The sequence below is a fragment of the Poecile atricapillus genome, chromosome 1 (genome assembly GCF_030490865.1).
Source record: "Poecile atricapillus isolate bPoeAtr1 chromosome 1, bPoeAtr1.hap1, whole genome shotgun sequence".
In the NCBI taxonomy this organism is placed as follows: domain Eukaryota; kingdom Metazoa; phylum Chordata; class Aves; order Passeriformes; family Paridae; genus Poecile; species Poecile atricapillus.
Window position 1 is genome coordinate 94,545,613 of NC_081249.1, and position 18,535 is coordinate 94,564,147.

The 18,535-nt window shown below is 45.3% G+C and overlaps 1 protein-coding gene across 1 annotated transcript; it reads left to right on the plus strand.

Annotated features, from left to right (window-relative positions):
- Window positions 1-5,117: 5,117 nt before the first annotated feature.
- On the plus strand, window positions 5,118-16,576 carry SLC19A2 (solute carrier family 19 member 2). The gene is made up of 6 exons (XM_058837877.1): window positions 5,118-5,860; window positions 5,984-6,589; window positions 9,544-9,766; window positions 13,199-13,391; window positions 14,262-14,403; window positions 14,638-16,576. The coding sequence occupies exons 1-6, from the start codon at window positions 5,675-5,677 to the stop codon at window positions 14,761-14,763; spliced, it is 1,476 nt and encodes a 491-aa protein (XP_058693860.1). The 5' UTR covers window positions 5,118-5,674; the 3' UTR covers window positions 14,764-16,576.
- The last annotated feature ends 1,959 nt before the right edge of the window (window positions 16,577-18,535 follow it).

Sequence of the window (18,535 nt, forward strand, 5' to 3'; positions counted from 1 at the left end):
TCTCAAAATCCTCTTGCCCCACATTGGACACCAAAAACGACTGCAGTAGGTTGGCCCAAGCTGGCAGCCAAGTCCTCACTCAGTCACTTGATGGCTTTCCCCTGGCAGGCTAGGAGAGAGAATTGGAAGGGCAAAAGAAAAGAAACTTGTGGGCTGATATTAAGGCAGTTTAATAAGCAAATCAAAGCTGCACATGCAAGTAAAGCAAAATAAGGAATTCATTTGCCACTTCTCATCAACAGACGTGTTCAGCTGCTTCCAAGCAGGCAAGACCTCGACAACCTGACAGTTGCTTGGGGAGACAAACACCATAACTCTGAACATTCCCCTTTTGTCCTTTTCCCCCCTTCATTTCTTGCTGAGCACAATGTCACACGGTCTGGGATATTACGTCCCCTGGTTCAGCTGTGTCCTCTCCCAGCCTCTTGTGCAGCCCCAGCCTCCTCACCAGTGGGGCAGGGTAGGGAAAAGAAAAGGCCTTGGTGCTGAACAAACACTGCCAGTACCAGCTAAACCAACGTGTATTATCAGATAAGTGCTAGTTTAGTCAAAAAAACAAAGCACAGCGCTATACAGGCTGCTGTGGAGAAAATTAACTCTATCCTAGCTGGACCACATACACAGTGGTTTAATTTTATTAAGCAGCCATCTTAGATTGAATTCACCAAGGCTTTTGAAAATCTGTAGTTAAAGCAGTCAGTCCTGCACAGTCTTTTACAGACTGTGGAATGAAATTCTGTGTATGTTGAGATTATTTGCAAAATACACAAGGAGAGCAATAATTCTTGCAGTTTTCTCAGAGGTGAAAGATGCATGTGACAGCATGAAGGCTAGCAAACATAAGCTCTTTTGAACTGAGGGACAAATGTGGTGCCAAAGTTCAGAGTGATACAGTAAATAATTTCACAAATCTGGGTGGATGCCTTCACGCTGGCCTTTTGATCCAAAGGTCCAAAGTTAACTGCTTTTAGCTTCAAACAGTGTTGCAATGGAGCTGCTGCCCTCTAATGCTCATTCCAGCTTCCAAGAGGCTGCAGGGTGTCCAAAGCTGACTGTCTGCAGGTGATGATAGCACAGGGGTGGCTGTGCTTGAAGCCTTGTGCTTTACTCACAACCACCTTTACTAGGTACAACCAAGTGTTTCCATTTTCTTTCCAGAGGTGCTGGTTGTATGTCTTCACACAGACTCTGAAACTGGTTGTGTCTGCACACACATGGATTGGAAAGGAGTTGGGAGTGTGTGTACAGACAGTTGAGCAGCTCTGAAATATGTACTGACAGCAGCACCACAGTAATTTCTCTAGAGCCTGATGCAGTAGTCCAGTATTATGACAGGTTTGTACAGAGTGCCCTGTACAATCTGAAGTTGGTGCAGGCAGTCTCATGTGGATGGGTACAGACACCTCTGCCTTTTAGAGGAGATATAACCTCCATTTTTGCCAGTTTTTCTGCTGGTGTTCTGAATGTAACACCTGCACTGCAGGGATACCTGCACTGAAGCTGGGCCAGCTCACCTTCACCAAGGTTCCCAGGAGTCAGCAAACTGGATGGTTCCCTCCACACCACCAGGACAGCAAAGCATGGTGGAGGACTAAAGCTGCATATTACCCATGGATTAGAGCCAGTGCTGATCCTGTTTCTGCATCCACTCGTAAACCTTAACTGTGCATCAGCACAGATGCAAAGGTGAATCTGGGCTTTGGGGCTCTTCTTATATTAAAGATGCCTGTAAAGGGTGCATGGCAAGAGCATGTCTGAGTGAAGTGCCAGGAGAACTCTGCAGAAAAAGCATCAAATGGGAATGTGGTCAGGACTCCAGACAAAAAACCAATCTTTTGAGCATCCTCCAGCACCCCCTGAAATCAGCATTTACAGTGATGGCCATTAACAGTGGTGGGTTCATCAGAATAATTCACTTTAGGATGGTGCTAAGGAGCAAAAGGAGGGCTTGCAACTTCACAAGCACTCATACTCATCAGATGTCTTTCATGACAGGAGAAGAATTTTTTGGCACATGCCTGAGAGAGGAAGATAAAGGCTCTGCCCATGCCCACATATGTGCTAGGGAAGATTGTTTTTCATTGTATGATCAATGTTACTATGAAGCACCAGAGAAAGGAGATGCAGCACTGTCCTATGTGGACCAACTGCTGTTTTGTATGAGTCAGTTACTCCTCGCAATCAGTGTAAAATATTCCTCTTCTTGCTGTGTTTATTCATGCTAACTCTAGATCATAACCAGTTTATCCACCTACACTTTCCTATCATTACTGTGCCCCATTCTCCATTTGTTTGTTACACCCAGTGCTTGAATCATGCTTTAATTACAATCTCCTCCAGATAGGGACTCACATCTTCTTGAATGTTTGTACAGCACTCTCCAAAACAGGCCATGGGATCATTCTCAGGGTTCCTGGGCACGTCTGTAACACCATTCCTAATGGGAGCAATATTGTGTTAAGCCCACTGTGACCTACATACACCAAGCACCAAGTAATTCAGACCAACCTATTGGCTTCTTCATTTAATAAAAGTACAGGGTATGTTTCTTCTAAGTTCTTGTTTTTCTTTGTAACACCACTATTATACTCTCTTTTAGAACTTCCCATTAATTTTTTTCCACTGTTTGTAGCAGACTTAAGTGGTTTTTCCATTTTTCCCCTCATGTAGCTGACTGCAAAATATTTTAAACTGTTACATCCACAATGGAATTGTACAGTGCTGTACAACATGACCTACCTTAGTCCAGGAGTTATCCTGATATCCTGTGGTAAGTAATTCCTCAAATTCAGCCATGAATACCTCATCTCTTAACAGCTCTCTGCTTCAGTCTGCATTGGACACAATGCAGAGCTTGCTGTGGTGTGTGGGGCAAAAGGGAAGTTTTCTGCCAGAGGCTTTTGATAGCAACCTATCTCCTGATGACTCCTATATTTTGAAGAGATGGTTATTTGTCCTTATGCTTCTGCAGGTCTCAGAAGCTTGGATTTTAGACTGGCTTCTGTATCAGCTTTGCTCCAGAGAACTACAATGCTGCATTTCCCCCCCCCATGCACAGGGGCTTTAAATTGACCCTCTATGGCTGCATAATATTTATGAGTTTCATGTTGAAAGCCCCCAGATTATCAAGTTGGGGGTTGGAAGTAGAAGACACAGGCTTTCAAGGTTATATCCAGTCTACTGTTCTAACAGATAGCTATCTGTAGCCTTTGATCTAAACTAATCATCCTGCATTTCAGAAATAATTTGGATTTTTTTTGTCCTTGTTAATTCTATTTCATTCCAACATAGATACTAGTTAATGGAGTCTACTTCCCCATATTAGTTATAATGGCCAAAATAATAAAATAAAAGTGGTGGCTGATGTTTGTCACATTTCTGCCTTTGTTCCTTCCATGCTCAGCAAAAGACAAATCTGTTTTATTGTCTCCTTCTGGATACTTTCTGAAATAATTGTACTGTCTTAGTGCTCACATACTGAGGAAGCATTCTGAACAACAGCTTCACAAGAGTGCAGTTTTTAAAGTTTTTAATTTACAGAAGATTTTCTCTAAACAATTTGGCGAGACTTTAGGAGAACTTTTCATGCACGTATATTTTATTAATTCCTCCACAATACACTGCGAAGAAAGAAATGGGTAAGATTAAGGAAAGTGTGAAAAACCCTATTTTTCACAGCTTATGTCTTCCATCTAAGAAAAAAATATTGTAAATGTTGAGGTTTTTACTATCAAACATATTTAACCTTTCCTTACTTTTCCTAGTAGAGTGGGGAGATGGAAAGAGAAGATGTGGAGGAAGGCTAAGAGAGAAGAGATAGAAGTAAAAAAAAAAACCAGGGAATAAAATTTTATCTTGTTCCCGAAGGCTGAAAATATTCCATGAAAATAAAACAAGTTCTCAAAAGAACAAAACAAACCTGGAGAAAACATGGAGTACTTAAATCAAAATTTTGCAGTTTCTTTTTATGTTCCAGTTTTTGGAGGAGAAATATAGGTTGCCTGACTGCATTTTTTTTTAAGGAAAAGGGCTGAACTGATGTAATTTGTTCTAATCTGCTGGAAACAGCACTTGAGCTCCAGTGGCACAACTCTAAGGATTGTTGTTTTGGAAAAGACCAAGGCCGTCCATGAGATCCTGTGAGCAGCCTGGAAGTTGTGGGAACTGTTGCCTCCAGGCAGGGCACACCAAGAACTCCAAGGTTTTGTTCTTTCCTCCTGTCCTTTCTCGGCACGACGTGATGGCCCCGACTGATCAGAGGGTGCACCACACCTTGCTAACAGCCCATATCCCTTTATTACCTGTTCCTGGGCCACATGCCAGCGGGACAGAGGTGCTGCTAAGTGAGAGGGAACCCCTGGCAACGCTTTTATCACTCGTTGTTTCAGCTCATTTCACTCTAACCATGCTGTTTGAAAAGATCAGCCGTTCCTTGCCTGTGGCTGAAATGGATGCCAATATTAACAGGAACCGATTCTTTTTATGTAGACTTTTGCTTCAAGCCAAGTGAAATGGCAATAATTTATTTTATTTTTCCCTAATAAACCTTACAGGTTTCCTACAGAGGAGAATGTGGAGAAAAATAGAAATTTTGCTAGACCTAGAAGACAGCCAGAAAGCAGCAAACCACTGATACCAGATGATCAAGACCAAAATATTTAGCTGTGTTTGACAGACAGCTGAGTAATCTTACAGCCCAAATCCTCTTTGTAGCTATGTTTACTAAGGTATGATTACACTAATAACAGTAATAAAATAGTAATAAATATATAATAGTAATAGATAGTAATAAAATCCTGCTCTACAAGGGATCTATTCTGGGGCTGAGAAGAACTTGTTCTTTCCCACCCAACTCTGTATATCCAGATGCCTAGGAGGCAGGATATGTAATTGCACAGGTGGGAGGCCTGACCCCTGGTGTGAATTCTCTCTGACATCAGTCAGTGTGGAGAACAAACTGTAGGTATAAAGTAGGAAGCCCTAGGAATGGAAGCAGTGCCGTGGAGATCAAGGGAGTGGAGCAAAGGGAAAGGTAAATCAAGTAGACAGAAAGGAATAGATTGAGAAGAAAAATAGCAAATAGTTCAGAGAATTGGCAAACCTCCAGGAACAGTAGTACTGGGCAAAAACTTAGATAATGACTTCAAATGTAATAGTTTTATTTTCCCGCTTGTCTAATATTTCTTCCGGATGGACCACAAGGCGCTGCTTTATTAAACCACAGACATGATCCATGCTCTTATCTCGCGAAAGAGAAGAAAGCGGCAGGGCTCAGCGGCCGAACGAGTCTGGGCCATGAAAGCCCGGAGGAGCACAGCACAGCGGGCAGGGATCTCTGTGCTGACGGGTTTCCAGAGAAGGCTCGTACCTGCTCCCGGAGGAACGGGGGGAGGAGGAGCTCCGGGCACGACCGACCCGCGGGGCTCCCGCCCTGCCCCGCCTCTCCCGCCAGCGCGGCTGCTGGCCCCGCCCACGAGGGCGGCCTTGCCCAATCCGAGCGCGGTCCGGGGCCCCGCCTCCCGCGCGCCGGCCAATCAGCGTGGGGCGCAGCTCCGCTGGCCGCGGCCGGAGCCGCCTCCCGGGAGGTGACGGGGACGCGGCCGCACCGGCGCCTCGGGCCCCGGGAGCGCCTCCGGCCCCGGCCCGGCCCGACCTTGGCCCGGCCCGGCCCGGTATGGCGGACTCGCACGGGCGGCAGCCGGCGCGGCGCTCCGCCCGGGCTGCCGACGGCGGCGCCTGCTGCTGGGCGCTGCCCACGGCGCTGCTCTGTGCCTACGGCTTCTTCTGCAGCGTGCGGCCGTCGGAGCCTTTCCTCACCCGGTACTTGCTGGGGCCGTACAAGAACCTCTCCGAGACCCAGGTACCGCGTCCCCGTGTGCCTTCTTCCCCCCACAGCCCCCCCGGGGGCTGTGTGTCTGTCTGTCTGTGCTTTGTTGGCAATACGCGGGTGCTGGCGGTCACCGCTGTCTTTTCCCTTCCGCAGGTGTTCAACGAGATTTTCCCGGTGTGGACTTACTCCTACCTGGCGCTGCTCTTCCCCGTGTTCCTGGCCACGGACTACCTGCGGTACAAGCCCGTGGTCCTGCTGCAGGGCCTGAGCCTCATCGTCACCTGGTTCATGCTGCTCTACGCCCAGGGGCTGCGGGCCATCCAGTTCCTTGAGTTCTTCTACGGCATGGGGACTGCCACCGACATTGCCTATTATTCCTACATCTACAGCGTCGTCGATATCAATCTGTACCAGAAGGTCACCAGCTACTGCCGAAGTGCCACCCTGGTGGGCTATACAGTGGGCTCGGTGTCCGGGCAGGTCCTTGTGTCAGTGGCGGGATGGTCCCTCTTCAGCTTGAACGTTATCTCCTTAACCAGCATATCCATTGCCTTTGGCACAGCGTGGTTCCTGCCCATGCCACAAAAAAGCCTTTTCTTTCACCACCTCACAAGTCAGCGGCTTAGTTGTGAAATGAAGGTCATGGACTGTAAAAACGGAGCGGCTGTTCAGGATCATCCCGATGTGCAGAGGGCACCTGGCTGGGAGGATGAGACAAAAGTTCCCTTAAATGGGGAGGGTCATTCAGCAGAGAAACGGGTGAGTTATGCCCTGGGTTTAACTGAGTAGAAGATGCCATTCTGATGTGGCTGTAACACATGCATATACGTATGTAGCAGTAGAGATGTAATATCTAACAGCAAAAAAGTATCCCTTTACTTGTTCCACTTCCTTATTTATGGCACGGGGGGGGGGGGGAATTATTACTGGCATCCTTTTGCTGTTTGAGCGTGGTAGGCTGCTCCTTAGTTTTTCTGAAATTGCTCTTTATGTTTCACACGGCTGCAGTTTGAATGCTCTGGGCCATCAGATTGCCATCCAACAGTAGAAAGCAAGGGACATCTCTGGGACACTAAACATTGAGCATGTGTCTGAACTCTGTGTGTGCTCCTGGATGCACCCAGTGACTTGCAGAAAAAAAGATAATTCTTCTTGCACTCGCATTTTGGCACTGTTATTCTAACTGTTGTGCAAGATATGCTGTGTAATAATTGGGGTTTATCATATGATCCTGGAAGGAAGCTGGTCTAGGAAAGAAACTGCAGTAGTTCTTGAGTGCACTTGGAAGCAGACATTGATTAGTTGTAGAAAGGCAGAATGTGGATAAATTGCAGGAAGCACATCTGCATAATATCTGTTTAATGCAGCCCCTGAGAATGTCAAGGTGACATGTGGCTTTTGTGGGCTGCATAACTTGGCAAAGTTATTTGTATGGAAACAAGTGCAGGGACCCTTGCTTGGTGGAGGGACGTGCTGTGTCCTACCGTGGGTGAGCAGCCTTCAGTTTTGAGGACCAGTGTGAGTGTGTAGTTGCCTGCTGGGCAGGTCCCTGCTGTCCACACTGCTCCAGGGAATGCAAAGATGTGGAGATTCCTGGCAGGGGGATTCAAGGCCCTGGGGAGAGGACAGAAGGAGGCCGTGCTGGTTCTGAGGACAAGCCAGAAGGTAAGCGCAGCTGCTGGATTAGTCAGCAGTGGGTATTTCTTAGCAAGTATGCCAGAGTTAGCTGGGGGAGGCAGCATCCAGGGCTGCTTTCTGCTTTTCCAGCTACAGCTGAGAATTAAAGGTATTAACATTCCAGGGACTTAATCCTGCCCCATCCAGCACGATCTTGTGTGAGCAAGGATATTTCTACTCGAGTTATGCTTGCTTGCTGAAGGGTATTTGTTAAGACAAATTCTATACCATAAACATATAACTTATCTGTCCCTTTTGTTTACCTTACTCCTCTCCTGTGAGAGTACATGTAGTACCAAAGTAGTGCAGAAAAGTTTAGAAAAGGAGCAAGCACACCTGCCTAACTCAGCAGAGGTCACTTACACCAGGGGCTGAAGGCTGAGAAGCACTGGAGTGTGATGATTGTCCTTCTTACTGAGGTAACAGCAACCATATTTCACAAACATGGATGGCTGTAGGAATAATTGTACTGAAGAGGCACAGGCAGGGCAAGTGGACCTTTCTGCCTTATCAGACACGTGCTTGGGGCTGAACAGCCAAATCAGTTTTGGCATTGTGTGTGACTGTTCCCTTCTCTTGTTTTCCTGCACCTAAACTTGAGCTTCGTGTGAAATCATCCGTGTGGGAGTTGTGTCAAAGTCACATTGCCACAAGCTCACCTCTTCCCACAAGTTCTGTTGTGTTTTGGAGGAACGGTATCCACATGCAGAGCTAGAGTTACGCCATTGGCAAAGCCCCGGTGGGACTGTGGGGTGTTTGATAAAGATGCTTAGAAATCAGTGATGCTTGAGGGAGTAGGAGAAACTTTTGGGGTTTTAGTAGAAACTTTAGTAGAAACTTTGAAATGAGTTTTATTGCTCATGGAATATAGTCTTTCCCAGGCACACACTGCATGATTCCCCCAGGGAAAGGGCATAATGCCAGGAGCTCAAAGTTGCTGCTGCTGTCTGGAAACCACTCTGAAACTGGACGTGTGACTGCACAATGTGCAATAGCTCAGTCCTGTGACAATGCTGTGTTTCCCTGCAGGGAATCCAAGTTCACAGGGGCCTGAGGTGCTGGGTGGGCCTTGGGGTTCTGCCCAGTCTCGAATGAAGTAACTGCTCCTCCTACTCAGCCTAGAAGGGTCTTGCCCTACAGAGTCTATACTATGTTTGTACATGTGTGCATGCAGCAAATGTAACCAGGAACTTTTGTCTACAAAGTGAAGACATGCTCTTTTCTTCCGCTGCTGTTGATATAAAATGGTAAAGAACAGGACTGTAACAGTATATATAGAAAGCAATTTTGATTGTTGCTAGAATTGATCTATTTGCAATTATTTTTAGGAGTCTTCCCCCTTTCATGCTCTTTCTAGAAATATTTGGAGTGGAAAGCTTCATTTTTTATCTCATGCAATTTGTCAGTCACTTGTATGTGCAGGAGCTGCTATTTGCAACTGCAGTGTCTGGTGGAAGTAGCTTCTGTTTCCGTTTAGATCCCCAGGTGACATCTCTCACCTTGAAGCATTCAGGGGTAGAGTGTGTGGTAATGAGATTGCTTCTTTGAGTATTTATAAACTCCCAATGCCTGTTCTAAAGAAAATCAACTTTTTGGGGACAGATAAAGTTCTCTGTGCTACAAAATTTGGTTGAATTTGAATCAGGACTTAAAAGTGTCAGTGATACTTTTTGCCTTTATGATGTTAATGTCTGGTTTCTGATCCTGTCTTGTCAAAGTGGATATTGTGTCCTGTTCTCTGGTGTTTCTTCTCTGGTATCCTTCAGTTGCTCACATAACATGTGGCAGTCCCTGCTCTCTGCTGGGGAGAGCCAGAGATGAAGGGGTGCTTGGGACTGAACCCTTCCTCTGCGTGTAAGGATACAGCCCTGTTTGGCACAGAGGGATGGGAAAGCTTTGTATTCATTACTCTGTGAGGTTTGTGACCAAGAATGGTCTTGTCACTCACCTGAAAGGGGCAGTTTTGTGGAGCAGTGTGAAGTATTCATAGACAAAGACTTAACATTTCTCTCCCCTTCCTTCTCCAATCTATGCAGATGCAGAAAGTAGACATCGTAAAGGTGCTCAAAGATCTCTGGCGGGACTTCCTGCAGTGCTACTCCTCCAGGACCATGCTCTGCTGGTCCGTGTGGTGGGCACTGTCCACCTGTGGCTACTTTCAGGTCATCAACTATGCTCAGGGCCTGTGGGAGATGGTGCTGCCTTCTCACAGCGCAGACATCTACAATGGTGCTGTGGAGGCGGCCTCGACGCTCCTGGGTAAGCTTCTGGCTTAGCTTCTGCTCTGCTCTGAGAAATGTCTTGCTTCCCTCAAGGTCACTAGAGCATGATTTGGAAGTGCCATGCATTCCCCCAAGCATGCAGGAGAGGTCAACCCTGGAATCTGGGGTGAGTCTTCCCTGACATGCACAGGTAGGGTGCTCCGTGTGAGTTAGTTGCTGAAGCAGCCCTGATTCTTGTAATCCAGTACGTAGGTGTTTAGAGGAACCTCCCAAGTCAATCTGCATTCTGAAATACTTGGCAGAAGGTTCCAGGCATGTGGCTGAGTGTGTGTTCTTGGCTGTCACCATGACAGTGGGGTTATATTTTAGCCACTCAGAGGCAGACATGGGGTCCTGTTAGGTTTTCCTCCTGGAGCCTGTGAAGGTTTCCTGTACACACAGCATGCAGTGAGCCATGTTTAGTCATTTCAGCACTGTAAGGAGCAGAAGCTATTAAGATGAAAGGAGTTGGTTGACTTGAAATGGACAGGTAGGTCAGTCAACACAAGCATTTGTTTATTAAGTTGTTTAATACTGTTTCATTACCAGAACTAGGACAATACCTTTTTAAAATAGCTAACATACCCTTACAGATGTTGCTACAGCATTTCCCTTTTCTTTGATGGAGTCATTGTTCCATCATCTGCTGTGGACCTCACCTACTGGGGGCAAAAGAAACCAAGGTACACAAGCAAATTATTAGTGCTTCCTTGGGCGTGGTCAGCCTCTGCTTGAAGTTCAGTTGGAAGCTGTGGCTGGTTTATAGTTCTAAAAGCTGGTCCACAACCCACTGTTAGTTGGGTTTGAAACTGCTGGCAACTTGATAACTTTGTCTATTCAGTTCTTGGTGTGCTAAACCTGCCCTTAAATAGCTTGCTCTCATACACTGTTTCTCCGCTCTCATACACTGTTTCTCCACTCTCCCGTGAACCTGTGGCTCTTATCTCTTGTTTGGATTGGCTTCCTCTACCATTCTACCTTTGTCCCAGAAGGAAAAGAATTGATATCAAAGAAAATAAGACCCATAATGTGGCCTAATAGCAGCACAATTTAAAAACTAAAAAACAAGGCAGGAAGAGTATTCTTCAGACCTTATCATGAACATCTTTGATAATAAGGTCCCTTTTTAAAAGGCCTGTGAAGAATGGACCTAAACTCTTGTAAGACTGAAGATTTTAGTTTCCCATTTTTATTTTTTTCCTCAAGTATTTTTATAAATAGTTGAATCATTTTGGGTGATGTTTTCAGGTAAATTAGTCTGAACTACTCAAAAGAGAGAATCCTTCCAGTTGATAGAGATTAATTGCTTGAAAGAAGCAAAGTTTAATGAATTAATAGTCACAACTAAAAGCTTGAAGTGTGTGACAGGACTGGAAGTCCTAACATCTGTTAAGAATGAGCATGCACTGACCTGACTTCCTAGGTGCTAGTGCAAATGCTCTAACTTCTGATTTCCAGTTTGAATTTATTAATGAGATGTTTATTTATCTCTGTCATGCTAAGGTTGTATTTTAGCACAAAATCTTTGCTCTGGGCCAGACAAGCCAGGTTTTTCTAGTTCTTTGGTAAAGTTAAGTTTTTTGTTCTCTTCCTTACTAGCCTGTCTTTGCACCAAACCTGGTTTGAGCTGATTCTTTTTGAAGGTGGATAATCAGAATTGCATTCAACTTTATTCAGTGAGGCCTCAGACTTACAGAAGAACATGCTGTTCCCTCTTCTCCCTGTGCTAGAAATACCTCTCCTGCTGCATCCCAGATCTGATTTGCCATTTTCATTGCTTTCAGTCATTCTGTGCTCAGTTAGGAGCAACGTTTGACAGCCTTTGCCTAAGGTGCTGTTGCCACCCCTGCCCTGCAGAAGGGTTTAAGTTGGCATGGTGACTCATTAAGCTTTCCCTGTCCTGGGAAAGAGAAGTAGTATTCCTTCTAGGGAGAGCAGCTCACTGTTAGGCTGTATCCCTGCACCTTCTTTGGAGTGTGGCAATCCTTTATCAGGTTGGGTTGTGAAACCAGTGGATCAGTTGAATGTGTCTCACTGAAGAGATTGAATATATTAATTTGGTGTCAGGTTGATGCAACCTTAGCACATAGGGAGAGTACAACTTCGTGAATTTCCATGAGATCCTTGTGTCTATTACCAAATTTCAGAATTGCTGAGACAGTAGGAAGAGTGCTCTAGGACTTAGCTTCTTATTGCATCTCAGAGTTTTGCTACTTGGGGAGCCAGACTTTCAAAGAACAAGATGTTATGTCATGTCACAGCAGGCACCAAGAAGACTTTAGTAGGGGAAAATAAATCCTTTCCCTTGGCATAGTGCCCTTCTTCACCAGTCTGCAAGATTGATGGAAGGTCTGACAGGATTGAAGGCTTGTGCAAACTGGTGGTACATAAGGAGTCTTGGTGTTCTTGAAGGTTTTCTAAGACAGCAAGCCAGCTAAGAGCTACAAAGAGCTTAGATACTGCACTGTAGCACTTCTGTGCAGTTGTCTGCTGCTGAACACAATCCTGTTTTTCAGAGATGTCCTGTAAACCTCCCTTTGTCAGTATGCTGTTTGTCTGGTTTGCTGTGTACAGCCATTATGCTGTTGGTTGCTATTTGGCTTGTTTGCAGAACAAGGCCTACTTGGAATGGGAATTTTCTATTAATGTCATATGTATTTAGGCTTCTCAGTAGCTGCAGCCATGATAGTGCATGAAACACACCTTGTCTGCTCGTTGAATTGCAGGAAACACCACATGCTTTCCTGTCCTATGATTTGTCTTTTATCCCCATCCCCTCTTCATAAAATCCAGCCAGAGTTACAAACCTCTCTGGGTTGTAAAGGATTGTTCTTGCACAATCAGTAGTGCATGGTTATACCCTGTGATTAGGCTGCATCCCAGGAGATGTGGATTTGGACTCCTTGTCTTACTGTTACAGCCCAGTGTAGAGAAGACAGTAAATGTAGGTTTTTCTGCTTCCTGGGAGAGAGCTCTAACAGCTGTGCATTGAAGTGAGTAGTGTCTTTATCCCTCCTACCCTCTGCTACAGCATCACTAAATAATTGGGTGAGTGCTTTTGAGAACCAGGTTTGCATTTCTCAACAGAAATTGCCCAATTATTGACAGCACTGCCACAGTCAAGCACAGAGGACTGAGTAGAAGTGATCTGAGGCCTGGGGCTGTCAGGCTTCTGGAGACAGCAAGGAGACTTTAAAGGCAGTCAGCATTGATCTGTGTAATTTTTTTCCTGTTCCTGTAGAAGTAAATGGGAGTTTACAGCAGGGTTTCAGGTGAGGGAGGGGTCAGGAAGGAGAGCTGCTGAGGTGTTCCCATTTGTGTACTCCACTTCATTCATGTTTGGCTGTTAGGGGTATAGAGCTCCCAATGTACCATCTCCAAATTGCTCCAACTGTAATTACTAAGATTTATGTTTTCCTTCCCCTCACAGGAGCTGTTGCAGTTGTTGTTGTGGGTCACATAAAAACATCCTGGGCAATGTGGGGTGAAGTGGCACTTGCCCTGTTCTCCTTTCTTATTGCTGCTGCTGTGTATGTCATGGACACTGTTCGTAACATCTGGGTGTGCTATGCATCTTATGTCATCTTCAGAATTATCTACATGATGCTAATCACAATAGCAACGTGAGTATCTCTGTAACCTAAACTGCTCTCAAGGTTACAGCTGGTGTGCAAGCAGTGCATTACTCTGTGTAACAAGAGTCTGTTGCAAGGATTTGTGTTTTGATTCAGGTTGGAAACTGAGGCATGGGGATATATTTGGCTGGCAGTGTGCCCAAGCTTAAGTCTTGTGACTCTGAAGTGACTACTTCTAAATATTAGCTAGTGCTGATTGCTAGGGGAATGTTTTTCATAAATGTGGCTGGAGTGAAGTGTTAACAGATGAGGAAATGATAATTCTTTGACTGGGTTGAAGCACAGCTTCCCCTAACCTGTAGGAAAATTACTTCAGTTTTATTTGTCACTTTGGGGATGAAAGCATAGCTGGTTTTGAACCATAAAATCACTCCAAGACAGCTCAAGCACAAGAGGGGTGATGCTGAAACCGGCAACTGCAAAGGGAGTTCTGCTTAGAAGGATGCAAAAGGTTATGGACCACACAGCCACAGACTGAAACTTTGAGATTGGCAGCAGCTCTCTGGGGTCAGAGTGCATTGCATCTTCTCCACAGGACAAGACCTTTTACACCAGACAGCAGGGCTGCTTCAGTAACACTGAAACCCACAGACCTCCCTAAGTGGTGGGTTGTTTGTTTGTTTTTAAAAAAAGGTGTTGCATGTGTCTATGGGTCTCTTGTAGCTTCTAAATTAGTCCATCATGATTCTGTTTAGAAAAGGACACTATCCATGCAAAGTGATTTAGCTGTGAAAAATACTAAACCAGTCAGTGTAACTCCTCAGGTTGCAGAGTCATTCTGTCCAGAAAAAACGTTCCAGCCGTTCATGCATTCCCCTGCTTTTCCCCTTATGTTTCTGGTCATCCCTTTCTTTCCAGGTTCCAGATTGCCACAAATCTCAGTGTGGAGCGGTATGCCCTGGTGTTTGGGGTCAATACTTTCATTGCCTTAGCACTTCAGACTCTGCTCACTGTTATTGTTGTGGATGCCAGTGGGCTTGGCTTGGACATCTTCACCCAGGTATGATAGATGCTCTTACCTTTCTTGATGGGAGGTTGGGAAGGGAGGAAGATAAACCAAGCTCTAAAGCTTCTCAGCTACCTGTTTCTGGGTCAAGGATTTGACAGAGAAATATCCGCTGATTCCTGATATTTTAGAAGTGGAAGGGAACTCATTTATTTTATTAACATTCCTATAAATCTGGTAACTGCTTCGTTTAACCACTTTCTTCTTTTCTTTTCATCTTGTCTGCAGTTCATGATTTACGCCTCTTACTTTGCGGCCATCTCACTGGTGTTCTTGGTCAGCGGCATCTGCAATATTGTGAGAGTTTACAGAAGACAAGAGCAGGTGCAAAGCAGATCTCCTGAAAGCCAGTAGTCCACCAAGCAAAGGCTCTTGGTGACTACATATGAAGAAATAGGTCTGTTTTTAATCTCTGCCTTTTCTTCCCAAGGCAGTCACCTTAATGGTATATGATCCATATTTATACTATATTAGTAGCACATTTTAGAAGGTGAATGTATTAGCTCTTACGTAAGTAAGAACAAATATCTTCTTTCTAAAATGCCTTTTGTTCTTCTGTTGCATGTATGGGATGTGCAGCAAAGAACAGTAAATTTTCTCAGAGAATGAGAACCTTGGGAGGTTTTAGTCTAACACTGTCCATCTGCAGGCAGTTTTGTGATTGTCTGGTCAACTGCTGCTCTCTATCATGAGGTGCTGCTACAGGGCCGAAATGAGGGCACACTAACAGACCTCTCTGTGGAGAGCCTCAGGCCAGGGACAGGAGGTGGCCTGAGGGCTGTGCTCTGCAGTGTGGCTCTCTCTGAAGCTGCCCTGTGATGCTGGATGCTCTGTTTTGAGGACTGGTACACGTACATTTCTGCATAGGCACATGCTTCCTTGAGGAGCTTGTACTGTTTCTCCTGTTCCTGTCTGTCATCCCTGCTGCCAGAGGTTTACCTTGGCTGATCATGGTGCTTACCCAAAAACATAACTGTCCTGGGGAATCTGTGGCACTGGTGGAAGGGCTGTCAGCAGCACTACTTGTGCCACAAAGGCCTGTGCTCATGGGACTGTAACTGGAGGGGACACTTAGAGGGAGTTGAAGTAGGCAAAATGCTAATCCAAGGAACCCTTGGATAGCTTTGCCTCTGTCCCTTAGGGCTGCAGGTTCCTGTGATTACAGGAGTCATTGCCTCACAACCCACGGGCTAGACTGTTTCAGGGGGTGGTGTATGTTAGTATAGCACTGAGAAAGAAGGTAACTCACAGGATTTTAAGGTATTCTTTGTGCCCTTAGACAATTGTGACTGTGGTGATTAAATTGACACTTTCAATTATGGTAGTTAGCAGAATGACTGCCTGAGGCTTTGGAAAATGATGATTTATGGTCTGTCATTTTTCCACCCATATTTTAAAATGCCTTTATGCTTCTGATGGATCTCTGTCCACTAGTTCTACCTCTTCTTTCCACATAAGCAGAACAATGAATGTTTAGAGTGGGCAAGTCTTTTGTTTTGCCCAGTTTAAGCAATTTGGGACTTGCCTCAAACCTGATTTTTAAAATAATTTATCTTTTCCAAATTGCTTCAACACTAAGGAGGAGTTGCACAGACTTGTCCTGGGCTTGGGTACCTGGATACTCAGGCAGCATGACCAGCACAGCAGCAAATGCCTATGGAGTGTGACTGTTGCTGTGCAGGTTGTGGTGAGTTTGAGTGTACAGGGGAGCTGGCAAAGGAGAAGGTGCAATGCACCCTTTCCCTCTGTGCCTTCTCTCTTTGTGTTCGTTAGAGCTTCTTTCTTCTTTCAGCTGAAGAAGCAGCTTTGGTTCATCACCTGCTTTTAGTGTCATGGAGACTTCACAGTATAGGGGCTGGGAAGGTGTTTTTCCCCTGGCTGGGACATTTCTCATCACTTTCTGTGAGCCTCAGCCTTTACCACACAAGGTGTGTGATTAATGTGTTTGGCATGGGATCCTGGGATCCAGGGAGCCCTTCCAGGCCGGCTGCTCAGGGGAGCCCACTTGCCAAAGCTTTTCTTTCTGCAGGCTGCCTCCTGAATCAGCCCCCTAAAGAGGGGCTCAGCTGCACTGGCATTTACACATGTAGCCTTAACTGCCTTATCCTGAAATGGAAACTTGAAGCCACCCATGTATATATTCCTTTCTCTATAGTTTTTTTTTTTTCTTTTAAAAAATAATATCTGAAGCCATGAAATACTAGCTGATGAGCTATCCTGGGACAAGGATAGTCTGTCCTTTGAGTTCCTTGGTCTGATGGCAGTTGGAGCAAGGCAGGGGGAGTGGGTGTACAGCACTCCTGTCAAGTGACCAAAAGCAGCAGCTCAGTTTTAATCATACTTCAAATACAGATATCAAATCTTTGATGGGGAAGAGCCCGGTTATTTTAAATGCAAGTCACAAATTAACTAATGACTTAGAGCAATATCAGTGATTTTTGTACCAAAGTAATGAAACTGTAGCAATAGAAAAGCTTGCTACGTTGTGTATGTCTTCAGGCCCACAATGGAAGCCACACCTGGATGTTGTTCAGGTTCTGAGCTGTGCTGTTGCTGTGGTGATGAGGTGATTATAGAGCCTGATGGGAGCTGTATGCAGAGTTAACAATGATTCTTATGAAAATCTGTAACCATGTGGACATTGTTGGTTTCTAATTAAACAGCTATTTTTGTTAAATAAAAATACTCTGAGATATCCTGTGTGGTTGTCCTGGGGTGACTTTATGATACTGGTATCCCCAATCGTCTGGTTTATGTTATATATTAAGTTCTGCACCTTTAAGACTGGCTCTGAGAGCAAGAGAGGGGGTAGAAGAAGCTGCAGTTTGTGTTAAAGAAAAACATCACTCCCACACATCTCGCTCCTGGACTGTGGTGTCTGCAGCACGGACAGACAGCAGGACAGAGCTTCTCTCTGGCTTTTAGTTAGTTTTAGCTAGCTGAGGCAGAGGAGTTCCCTGGACCTTTGTTTTTCCCTTTTTTCCTGGATCTGTGCAAGCCTGCTCTGGACTGAATACCCAGCCAAACCCCGGGAGCTCACGCCTGTGGCCCACTGGGGCCTGGGCCTTGGCACTTTCCAGTGCCGGAGGGACTGATAAGAAACTGAGCGAGCCGTTCACCACATGAAAAGGGCTTTTCTTCCTAGACTTGCCATCCCATCGAACAGCAAGAGGTTTTATTATTATTTAATATTACTCAATTTCTGTTAAATAAACAGCTTTTTCCACTTCTCTCCAAAGAATTTTTTTTTTTTTCTTTTCCTGGACCAGAAAGTGAGGAGGGGCATTTCCCTGGGGAAATCCCCATTTGGAGTTTTCCTCCCTAATTTGCCCTAAACTAGGACAGTGGTCAGTGCTTTTTTTTCTATTTTGATATCCTGCTAATCCACAGCATTGCTGCTGTAGGTTGTTCTGAGCATCTTTGTAACAAAGAGAAAAACAATTTAGAACAAAACATACAAAAAGAAGCAAGACTTCAAGAAGTTGATAGTTGCTGGTGGGCTTGTGTGAGTTTGTGTAACTGTGCAAGTGTCTTGTATTGGGGATTCTTAAGTGCTGAGCAGTCCAGAAGCACCACTCTAATTGCAGTGCAGACTGGTCTGGTGAGGGAGATCATCACTCACCAGTGCAGGGTAGCCCAGGATGCTCTGGTCTAGCTGGGGGTTACAGTGAGGGGGAAAGCAGGTTTGCCATGCAGGACTTTTCTACTTACATTGACCTAATTACAAAATTACAGCATTTTTCCTTTAAGGCCTCAAGCTCGCCATCCTGGCACTTCCTGCCTTATAAGACTCTCCTGTGCTGTGTTTCTAGAAGACATGGCTTGTACCTCGTAATACAGGCTAGGCTGGAGGGTACAGTGGTTTGTGTTGGGTAGTAGCCCAACAAGCCCTCTGCACAGCACCAAAAACAAGAGAAAATGAGTGTTCTGGGGAGGAAAGGAGGAAGGGAGGTTTTCTTACACATGCTTCCTTCAGAGCTTTGTTGCTGAGTTTTATTGCTGAAGGACAGGACTGTTGGCAGGTTCTGAATTTCATTCATCTGCCTTCCCTGGGTGAATACAGGGTCAGCTGTGGAGGGATGAGTTTCTTAACAGTGTAGGGGATTAAAATCTCTGCTTGTGCATG